The sequence below is a fragment of the Xenopus tropicalis genome, chromosome 5 (genome assembly GCF_000004195.4).
Source record: "Xenopus tropicalis strain Nigerian chromosome 5, UCB_Xtro_10.0, whole genome shotgun sequence".
NCBI classification, from domain to species: Eukaryota; Metazoa; Chordata; class Amphibia; order Anura; family Pipidae; genus Xenopus; species Xenopus tropicalis.
The window spans coordinates 115,999,239-116,011,349 of NC_030681.2; the positions used below are offsets into that span (position 1 = coordinate 115,999,239).

A 12,111-nucleotide genomic window follows, 5' to 3' on the forward strand; every position below is an offset into this window, starting at 1 on the left:
TATATTGATCTCGCTGCTCCTGTAATGGCTGTTACCATCCCACACTAGCTCTCTGCAATTGCAGCGCCAGTTACTTTACCCACTGCCCCCAGTAATATGTGCCACCTGTCTCCCTTTCCCAGCACACAGCTCGCCCATGGCTAAACTCACTGCAGTCACACTTCCGACATATGGCCGTCACACTGACAGACATGTGCCACCGCGCTCCTTTAATTAATCTGTCACTTTACAATTACTCTGGAACAATAAGCGCATTGTGAACATTCCAGGCAGCCACACAGTACAAAGAATCTAACGCTCTACGCCCAAGAACATATGCAATATCGGCACTAATCCTGATGTACCTCTCCTCACTCAGCATGTATGGGCTCAAACTGAAGGAACTTTTTAGATCCTTTCACTGGGCAGCCCTTTACATTACTGATAAATTAAATAAAAGTATTATCAGTTCTGATGAGGGAACATATAAGGGGCCATTTACAAGTGCAAATGCCATGTTTTTCCCCATTATGCAGTATTTCCCCCCAGAATTCCAGTGTTGTTGTGCACGCCAGGGGTCCTTGTGCCTGATACAATTATGGATGATGCATCAAAATGAACCAATTGTGCTAGCACTTCAAGTCCAGTTAACTGAAATACTGGTGTTTGTCATACAGGTGACATATACAGCTATTCTTGCACCTATTCTTTATGCGCAAGCAAGCTGCACCCTTTGACACAGGCTGAATAAGGAACCCTGGAGACATCTCGTGGTCTGGAGGTGGCAGTAGCTGCAAGGGTGCCTCTGCATGAACAGGTGCAATTGCGCTTGATTTGGAATGGGAGGCAGGAAGGATTTAGCGGCTTAAAAGACCCCACTAATCCCTCTCTGGGGGTTTTGTGACCACAGAAATAAAATCCTCATTGGGTCAGACCACTAACTACCCACTTTGCAGAGCTAATAAATAAGGTCTGCTTTTCCACAGAGCAAACAGAACAATATACATAGCAGTTTACACATCGCACAAACTGTCCTATTCGTGATGCCTTCACACAGGCATCCCTCTGCCTCACAGAGACGGCAATCTGCACTGCTCTGCCTTTGTACAGCTGCCCCTAGTTCCCCAGCATTGCTGATATTTCTATGGGATGATTGCTGCAGTCAGTGACACCGTTTCTGATTGGCTGAACTCTTCTCCAATCATGAATCAGGAATGCTCAATTAGAAATTAGGCACAGGTTGGACAAGGACTACCATGTGCAAGTGCTCGGTGTACTGCAGCCATTACTGCACATAGCATTGCTTTCTGCCATTGCTAAATGAGCCCTATTGTCCCTATTGGCAATGAATATTATCGCCTTTTGTTGCCCATGTTAAGATTCAGAACACGATGTTGTGCATTCCAATATTAATGGACTCGACAGACTGCTGGCCCCATCTCTTCTACTAATCCTTGCGAGTACATGCAGTTATTTAGTGCTGTACACAGATAGAACAAAGGCAGCTCAATGTAACTGTGGAACACAATCTGCTCATAGGAACATTAACAGCAGCGAGAGGTGGGCAGCAGTAGTTGGGGTTAATAGGATACAAAGGAATGGTGTGTAGCCAGTGATAAAGATTTATCAGTATGGGAATTCTGGCAATGAAGGAATTCATAAATAAGATTAGATTACTGATTTCTATGGTTGCTCCTGCCTGCACTGGGAAATCATTACTCACAGAATGTGGTCAGACATATTTCTGATGTACCATTAATGAAGATATCAGTCAGTATATGAGATTTAGGAGGCCTGTTTAACCTTTTGGCTGCCAGTGATCAGCTGTACATCAGCACCACATGCTGCCAGGCAATGCACTTTGGCATTCATTAGAATGGGAGGATTATTGCAAGAGTACATTCTATGTTGCTGGCAGTTACAGCAAGGATTACAAATTCAGTATTGGTAATGCTGAATGCTTTTGTATTCTTTATTCTCAAAGGCAATGTATTCTGTAAGTAAACAGTCCTAGTTTTGCCCCAGTGCAGTCCCCTCTATTTCATATACAGGTTGGACTATGTAAGTAATGGCACCCTACAGAGGATTTTGCCCTAGGCTTGAGCACCACAAAGGAGAGCCTTTATCTGTAAGTATTTCCAGCTCTTTAAGGTTGCAGGCATGGATTAGCATCTTCTATAGAATCCATCTGCCGGGCTGAATGAGGACATTTGCTAATCTTAGACTTTGTTTTTACTGAAAAGTGCAGTTTACCCAGAGTCCTGTCAATCATTTCAGAGAAATATGTAAAGGCCGAATAAGATGAAAGATTGTTATGTACACGTGCCGCTCATGTCTGCCCATGCCTAAAGTGTCACGCAGGGAGATGTGGTGTGGAGCATGAGCGGTATGTTTAACTGGCAGAATGCACAATAACAGCACCATAAGGAAGTGCCCTTTCATTTTACATTCAAAGAATGACTCTGTAAAAATGATCTTCTAAGAATGATGAAACTGGTTATAGTTCAATAGGCCTGCTACTACAGATAATGGAGCATATACTATTAAGTGCAAAAGAGGCACTTTCAACTTTAGTGCAACACTGAATTTGTTCCTATGCTGTTCTATAAAATGATTTTTTCAAGGTTGCTTATATTAGATTAGAATGGCAACACATCTAGATACCTTAGCCCTTTGACTGCTAACAGCATATGGTCTATTTTGCCAACAATATAGGTACAAAGTGCCAGCAAAGTAGATTCTTCCTTCCTGTTTTTCATTGAAACACCTGCATTGCACTGCATTTTTAAAGGCAACATGCAGCATTTTAATTTGTTTGATGAGCCAAGTATGAGACCTGTTATCCAGAATGCTTATGGCCTGGGGTCTGGATAAGGGGCCTTTCCATAATTTGTATTATGGAAAATTTGAATGTCAGTCATTTATCAAAAGATCTGAGCTAAAAAAAATCACAAATAGGAAAAAGTCGCAACTTTTTCAACTTATTGCTTGATAACTTTGACTTTTTTCGAATTATTGCCCAAAAACCATGAAGCAAAAAAATATCTTTGAGTTGTAAAAGGGACATTGACTTCTACATGAATTTGACAGGTTTAACTGGAGTGTTTGGACTAGTTGGGGTTTTGTTGCATAATAAATCCTCAAAAAGTCTCATTTTTTTTCTGCAACTCTTTTGGGTTTTTGGCATCAAAAAGCCCAACACGAAAAATTGCATCTAAGTACATGCCCCCCTAAGTCTGCTAAAGATCAAGTAAACATAAATTAAACATAATAGGATTGTTTTGCCACCAATGTTTATGCAGTTTAGTTTGGATTAAGTAAAATGTACTGTTCAAAATTTAGAATTATTTGATTAAAATGGAGTCTATGGGAGACGGCCTTCCTGTAATTTAGAGTTTTCTGGATAAGGCATCCCATACCTGTATATATAGAGAGAGACACTAAACTCACATTATTGCACTTGCATTAAATACCTAGGAACACAATATACACAGTGTCGGACTGGCCCACAAGGATACCAGGAGAACTCCCGGTGGGCCCAGGTGTCAGTGGGCCCTCCTGCTTCTAGCCATTTGGTCATACCTTATTATTCTACAGGAACATAGAGACTAAATATATAAAAGAATAGATTATAATAGGTAAAGATAAAAAAGCTAAGGGTCCTTAGACAAGAGGGGGGGCTATTGGTGCAGGTTGCCTAAGACCCCTATCTGAGGTGGAAGGATATTCAATGTGTGGCTCTCCATTTGTTGTTCAACTATATCTTTATATACAGTACAACTTTATGTACAGTATTAATATCACTGGTGCATTTACTAAAAAACTGTTAGGTAATATATGTCCTTTGTACATTTATCCATGCCCCTCTCATGCTGGGGCCCTTAGCAAATGCCCTCTCTGCCCCACCTAACAGCCCTGCCAACATATAAATATTTACAGATTATTCTGAATCAGTGTATCTGAGAGTAACACAGGGCAGTTACAGAGGGCCATAAAACTAAGGCCATGGTTCCGCTTTCTCTAAACAGTTTTCGCCTGAATGGATGGCAGCATTTCAGTGCTTAATCACAGGGTGGGGAAGCATATTAGGCAGATATGTGAAGAATTAAAATACTTCTTGCAAAGCCAAATGTATTAAAAAATGCTGAGGGAGCCTGGGGCCTGCACCTGCAAGGGAGAGCCTCTCAGCGTGACAGTATGAGCAGCAAGGTATCTGCAAAATATCAGCAGTAGGAACAAGTGCACGGGAGGAGAAATCCCTACTTTGTGGGATAAATATGCTTATAAATGACTTTACTGTCATACTTAGGGGCAGAGTTCTAATAATTTTAAGGAATGTATTTACTTCTCCCTAAAAAGAAAGCAAGCGCCACAGCAAGGTAAAACTGTAACAGAACTGCACAATCGATGTATGAGCACTAGGCAGAGACATTTAGCTGAGATCTATGTCAGTGTTCCACGCACACAGTAAGCGCCTCCAATTTTACACAGAATGGGATATATTTATCCTTAAAGTACATGTTTTAGTGACTCAGAAGAACAATTAAAATAATAGATAGTGTCAACATTGGCATGCAATTGCTGCACTGCTATAAAAGTAAAATAATCCCAATGCTTGAACCTACAGTATAGCTATAGGATGAGCCTTATCATAGTCACACTGCCCCATTCATTTTTATCATGTGTAATAATGTATTTCATCTTTATTATTTCCCAAGCCCACAGCAGGGGGCACATATTGTGAGCCAGTGCAATTTTCAGGTAACCCCTCAATGCCAGTCGAAGTGTTGCCTTTGAGGCCCAATATCAGCTGTTGCGATAAGATTTGCACCTGCGTGTCTAGAGAAACACCGTTCTTTTTACAAAATAAAAACAACTCCCTTGAATTTCAGCCAACAGTTCTTTAAAGAGAACAAAACAAACCGCAAAATACATCTGTCACCTCTGTGTGGAAATTCCCCAGCTTCAGTGTGCATAGATATATTATAAAATAACTGTCCTTTCTCTGATCCATAGTCTTTAGGGATCTGCACTCATGGCTGATACTGAGAGAAATAATTGTAGAAATATCCCATGAACTACTGAGAGGATTCTGCAGTACTTAATCATTACTTAACCCCAAGGTCGAAGAAAAGGCCTTGCTTTGTGACGCTGCAGGTGAGTCCAGAAAGCAAAATGCAAAAAAAATGTAAAATACTCTTTCCCCATCACAGCTGAGTAGAATTCCTTCTAAGAACTGCAGTTATTGTTTGTCTCACATCAGTGACAGATGCTGCTCTCTCCTTTGCTGGAGGTGGCGATGGTAACAAGGGAAAACTCCTGTGGCCGCTCTGTCCATGTCTGTTCATACTAGAGGTGATCCCTGTCCCCGGTGCATAGGATCCCAGAAGGCTGGTGAGCTTGGCTGGCACAGTGGATGATATACCTAGTGAATGCTTCTGACCTGGGCTGGCTAGAGTGCTGGAAAGAACAGCCTTATCAGAATGGAAAGTTCTCTGGGATAATGAAAGACTTCCATTTACTCGTTTCAGCTCAATAAGCTGTTCTCTGGCCTGTGTCAATGCCTCTGTGAGCTCATAGCGTTCTTCACACTCCAAGCGCACGGTTTCCTTAAGGAACGAGTTCTAAAAAAAAGATGTACAATATATTTCACTAAATCCAAGAGATGTAACTATATATATATAATTATATATAGCAATATATAGGTGTCATTCTAGCTTACTGTTCCACTTGCCTGCCAGCGTGCAGGAAATAAAGCAGGAACCTTTTCCAATACAGGAAGAAGACAAGCTGTTCATGCACTAAGTGGGTGAAGCTGACCCATGTCAAGCTGATTATTTTTAAGTCTTGAAGTCATGTGGACACACATCACATCATATAAAGCCTCAGAGCTAAACAACATGAGAGATTTAGTAGAATGACGTAGGATTGGCAGAACTCATCCTACAAGTTGCATATAGTTGTGTGGTTTAGAAAATATGGGACTGATAAGAAAATCTGATGTGTGAACTACACGGAAGCTTTGCTATCCAACACAACATGCCTGTCGGATGGGAGCACATGCTTCATTTTCATACGATGAGATAAAATCTGATGGTGTCTAAAAGACGTTTTCTTTTCATAATACATTGACTGTCGGATGGAGATGCAGAAACAAAAGACACCATTCAACTTTATCTGATCCAACTTACATTACAGCTGTGGGATCAGGTTTTGTAGGATCCTACAAAATCTTGTGCTGTTGCGTGACAAGATTTTTTGGGTCAGATAAAGATCTGATCAAAATCTCCTATGTAGTTCAGCTCTAAGGGAACTGCAGAAGCAGTGTCTGCTATACCAGTCGCAATGGTTTTGCTACTGTGGTTTCCCATAGACCAGGGGTCAGGAACCTTTTTGGCTGAGAGAACCATAAACACCACATATTATAAATGTAATTCCGTGAGAGCCATACAATATGTTTGGCCGCAGATGCTGCGGGGCAAGGTAGGGTGGGTCCCAAGGATGACGGATGTGGATGCAGAGGAGGGCGTGGCCTGCACTTGGCAGATAGAAGACGTGTTCTAAGGCTTAGAACACATCTTCTATCTGCCGAGCGCAGGCCACGCCCCCCGTTATTTATTAAAGATTTGGCAGCGAGCCAGATGCAGCCATCAAAAGAGCCACATCTGGCTCCCAAGCCATAGGTTCCCTACCCCTGCCATAGACTATAATGGACTTTTAATTATATATATTTTTCTCAGTTAACTCATTCTGATCAAATGCTATTTACTGTAATATAAGATGATCCCCTAATGGCTAGAGCTATAAATAAACTGATATTTGTGACTGTCGGAAGGATCTCTTTCTATCTCCAAGCCTTGGTGTCTGTTACTGACAAAGAGAATATTGGCTAAAGTTACTTTTGTACTTAGGCAGTGATTTTGACAAATAATGTCCTCACCTACCAAACAAGACTTAGGTAATATGATCAAAAAAGTTGTGCTCATCACTAAATTTTAAAACCATGAGGTGCAATGAGGCTGTGGCCACAAAATATATGGTCTGCTACATCATATGAGGCCATGGGTAAAACACTGTAGCTGTGTTTTAAGAATGGATTTCCAACATATATATATATATATATATATATATATATATATATATATATATATAGGTTATAAAGGTGTGACAACAAATTTCTATTCTTATGTGCAGTTGGTCAGCATTACAAAATAACCCAGTGACAGAACAAAACTACCTGGAAATTAGGGACACATGCAGGTGTGAATGATATACACTACACATGCAATTATACTCTATTTACCTCTTGTATTACTTTGTCAAGTTGAAGTCTTAGCTCATCTATGTTTTGTGTGAGTTCATTCAGTTTTTCCGATTTTACATATAATTCGCTCCTTGCTTCTTCAAGAACAAAGTTATTTTTGTTTTGCTCTCGCTTTAAGCTATGCTCCAGCTCAGAAATCATCTTTTTCAAGTTTCCAGTTTCAGATTCCTTTGCTTGATCTCTTTCTGCTAGTCTGGTCTGAGCCTCCTGTAGCTTCTTCTCTAGCAAGTTTATCTCTATGGTTAGTTCCTCTGAAGCCTGGCATATCAGCATGGGGATCTGCAATAACAAACAGCTTGAGTAGGGCATATAGAAAACATATAATCTCTAGAGATGGTACCATCAAACAACAGGGTTTATCTATTAATACCCTTGCTTTGGGAATTGCACAGGCAGGCAGGTATCCACTTACATTTGGCCATATACTGTATGAGTACTGGTCTGTGTATGGCCACTTTAAAATGGTGAATGTTAAATATTAAATGCCGTTAAATTACTGACTTTTTTGTTTATAAGGAACGAACAATAAAACTCTACATACCACCACTTTAACTTTAAGCCACCCTTGCTGAAAAGGGCATTGTGTGGCTAGGCAAATGCCATTACCTTGCCTTTTCAGTTGCAGTAACATTTTTTTTTCAGGTGACCATTTTCTTTTTTCACTTGAGTTTTTTACCCCCAAGGTATGTTACTGCAACTGAAAATGGCAATAATAGGCATCATACAAGGTACAGGTATAGGACCCATTATCCAGAATGCTCGGGACCAAGGGTATTCCGGATAAGGGGTCTTTCCGTAATTTGGATCTCCATACCTTAAGTCTATTAAAAAAATTAATAAAACATTAATTAAACCCTATGGGATTGTTTTGCATCCAATAAGGATTATTTATATCTTAGTTGGGATCAATTACAAGGTTCTGTTTTATTTCTACATAAAAAAAGGAAATCAGTTTTAAAATTCTGAATTATTTGCTTATAATGGAGTCTATGGGAGACGGGCTTTCCGTAATTCGGAGCTTTCTGGATAACGGGTTTCCGGATAAGGGGTCCGATACCTGTATAAGATTTCCACTTTTTACTATCTCCTGTAAGCATCCTGTATACCTGCTCAGTTCTGGCTAGAGTAGGATGGAAAGTGGGAAAATAACTACAAGGATATCATCTGCTGGCTCAGTTCTAGCTACAGTAGGCTGGAAAGGGGGGATAAAGCTAGGAGAACACATTCTTCTGGCAGACAGTCCTTGTGTAGCAATTGAATTTAAAGCCTACAAGGTGCTATGGATAAGAATGCATTTCTTGTTATGCCCTGTAAAGTGAAGATGGTAGTGAAAAGAAAGTAAACATAACCATAATAAGATGGTGTTTCTTCTCCTCCTTGAGTGGCATATTGTGTGAAGCGTGTATCAGTTACAACAGTATTTAACACTTTATATAATGGTTTAGGAAGATTGCAGATTTACGTCTTAAGCTTACTTTTTTTTTAAAATTCTTATAAAACTAGAAAAGGGCCTTCTTCAGGCACTCTAAATGTCTGAAGAGACTGCAGTAGCATCTGAAGACAAACAATAAATAAAGCAAATGTGCTGGCTAATAGAGTTGAAATTAAAATATAGTAATATAAGGAAGGCATAAAGCACTGTATGACTGATTACACAGTGCTTTAGAGCTGCAGGGTGACCAAACACAAGAATGAGTAAGTGGATAGAGGCTGCGTGATGTGCAACTAAGAGGAATATATTTAATGATCATAAAGACAGACATGCAGAGAAATGATCCAGCCATGATCCAAACACTACACATAGGAGCACATAATAATACTCGGATTGCAGTGTATCTTTTATATCATTTTTTGGGGATGCTTTTTAAAATAAAAAATGGACACACTTGTGTGAGCAGGTGAACAGGGAGCATCCAGTTTATTATAATAGGTATCTGGCATTCTAGGAGTGCAAACAGCTTCTCCTTTGGAGGTATGTTTAAGAAAACATAGTGCTTTGTACCCATTTATTGCACTTTGCACCAAATAAGGCCTCTTGTCATGGGGATCATCTCTAGAGTAATCCAGCTGCATTATCTTTATTTAAAATGCAACCCATTTAAATAGCAGTATGTCTATGAGCATTCTCATTCATCCAGGTCAGAGATTTAAGTCTAAAACATTAAGTCTAAAGCATTTCATTCAATTACTGGCCTTCCAATTAATACACTTAATATTTCCTATGTTCTTCCTGGGTCTGTGGGGGTTACCCCCTAGACTCCAGAACACTTTTTTTGCATCTAGTAACTCATAGTTACAAATATGATATTTGTTTTAAAATATGTTATAGGTTGCTAGACGAGTAGCAAACTTTAAGGCCATTTATTACATTACCTCCCTTTGGGAAGGGGAATGCCGAAGGTGTGAATGCCGGAAATCTCTGAAAAGTGCAGCATAAATGTGTCAGCGCTACTTATATGTATTAAAGAAAATAATATCATATAGAATTTTTTTTACTTTTTACTTTATTGTTCCTAAATGTAATCTTCACAGATCTTTCATTTCCCTCAGTTATCTATATCTTCTTCTATTTTATTAATCCCTCTTGACAAATTTGATTTTCATTTTTAGAATCTCACCTAGTCTGCACAAATTCTCTGTCTATTCTTATCCTGACTGTTAACCATGCCTGGCTTGCTAGAAATCGCTCTTCTTTTCTCAAATCTCATATACTGTAATTCTTGGCCCACTTCAGCAAAGATTTTAATGTTTTGATTTTCTATATAAACTTTATTCTTACAGGTGGATTCTGCTGGCCAGGGACTAGAAAAAATCAAGGAAACAAACTCATTGTGAATGTCCCTTCCAAGCCACCTTACATTGCCTTCTGCAGGTCCCTGTTCATATACAAGCAGCAGACTGCATACATAAAAAAGGAGGAAACTGAAAAGGCCAGCTTCTAACACCTCATATATTTTGGGGTGATTCTCAGACCTTTTCTTCCAGTTCCTGTTGCTGTTTTTGGAGTTTTTTAATTAATTCTTCATTCTTCTGTCTTTCAATATTCAATTCCACACTTGCTTCTTCCTTATATTTTTGCTCTGTTTCTTCAAGTTTTCTTAAATATTTATTGCGTTCATTCTCCAGCTCTGCTTCCAACTATTTGGGGAAAAACAAACATGATACAACACAAATTTATTTGAATGTTATTGTGTTATTACAATGCATGCTACATGGCAAATGCACTGTTTTAAAGAGTAATAACTGGCCACAAGGGCTGATTTTCTTTGCAGTCTGATTGGTCAGACTGCAGGAGGTTTGGCCATATTTGGATGGTTTAGTCATTAAAGAAAACATGAGCAAGAAATGAGGTGAGCTATCAAATGCGATACATGCAATATAAGGCAATTGTTTTATTTGGCATCATAAAACTATATAACATTTAATATGTTTCATTAAACACTGAGATTTCAGATCAAAAATAATTGAGCTATTCTTAATTTTTCAGCTGTTTCAGAGATTTTAGAGATATTGAAGCTTTAAAAGCCTTTTATGCTTGGTTATGTATGCTGTGCATGGACGATATTCTCCCAGCGAGGCACAGCTGTCTGTTATGACCAAAACTCCTGTACTGACATGTATGTTGGAAGCTCTGTCACAGGAGGAGAAAGTTTTAAAATGTAAATATTTCTAAAATGGCTAAAAAATGATATGAAATAAAATAATAGCTGAAGAGCAAAGGGGAGTACATTTTAGTATGTTTACTTCAATTTTATCTGAGGGGTTACAACCCCTATAAAAGGTAAGTGCTATTAACCATCTGAACATTGCAAAGACAGGCTCCTGACTTTATTTAAATTAAAATGGCGTTACATTTTTTTGTCCAATATCTTCTAGTCACAGCGCTTAAACCATACATTCACTTCACTTTATAAATATTTCACCTCTACCTTAAATACCAGTCCAGCAAATACTGTTGACAAATGCCTGCCCTTGCAGAACTATTCCCCTGTACAATCACAAAATAAAAAGGTGACTTGTCTCTAATTCCAAGGGATTAACTTTATGGGGAAGGCAGCATTAGCATCAATAATCTAAAAAGAAGAGTTATGAGATTGTTATGAACCTTGGTGATGTGTTTCTAGTAGCAGGAAAGCTTGATCTTGAATAAGCAACTGTTTCATGCTTTAGGTTTATTAAGTAGTACACCCTTTTAGGGACTGGACTCAAAGTACTAAGAAGAGTGAGTACTGGAACAGTTTGTCAAAAAAACATCCCCATTATATTTGGCAGAAGCCCACCCCTGAACTGCATCTCTCTGTTATGCCTTCCTAGAAGTACATCATTAAAGAAGAGGTACTTTACCAGTGTGTTCTGGTTAGCTGCTAATAACAGCAACATGTCTCTCTAAAGAAGGGCATATGGGAGCGTGCAACAGACGGCTATTGTTCTCTGATTTCAGATACAGGAATGAAGAACTGACTAAATGTCCTTTAGGGCTGCTGACAGAAAACAAATGCCTCTGACTCTCCACAGCTGACTGAGCAAAGATGGGCATCTCTCATTCTTTTTCTAGATTTCATTGTTCAAACATAAGGTATTCCCAGATCTAAAGGCCAGGAGTCATGGGCGTCCGCAGAAAATTTTCCAAGGGGGGGCAAGTAAGCTAGCATCATCCTGCAACAGATAAATATATATATATATTTTTTTTTTTTGCAGGATGATACTAGGGGAGGCTAAATATGGCCCATACACAGACTGACCTACAGCTAATGTGACACTTAGTGGATTCACTGCTGACGTAAAAAGTTAACCTCCCAACTACCTCT

At 39.2% G+C, this 12,111-nt stretch overlaps 1 protein-coding gene across 3 annotated transcripts in view; it reads right to left on the bottom strand.

Moving 5' to 3' along the window:
• Window positions 1-4,817: 4,817 nt before the first annotated feature.
• The window catches only part of lekr1 (leucine, glutamate and lysine rich 1), a 93,062-nt gene continuing 85,768 nt past the window's right edge, over window positions 4,818-12,111 (bottom strand). For all 3 annotated transcript variants that reach the window (XM_018094379.2, XM_004914441.4, XM_004914440.4), the window contains exons 11-13: window positions 10,277-10,441; window positions 7,283-7,582; window positions 4,818-5,603 (exon numbers count right to left, since the gene is read on the bottom strand). In XM_018094379.2, the coding sequence (XP_017949868.1) occupies window positions 5,187-5,603; window positions 7,283-7,582; window positions 10,277-10,441 (882 nt within the window). In that variant the 3' untranslated portion in view covers window positions 4,818-5,186. The remainder of the gene's footprint in view (window positions 5,604-7,282; window positions 7,583-10,276; window positions 10,442-12,111) is intronic.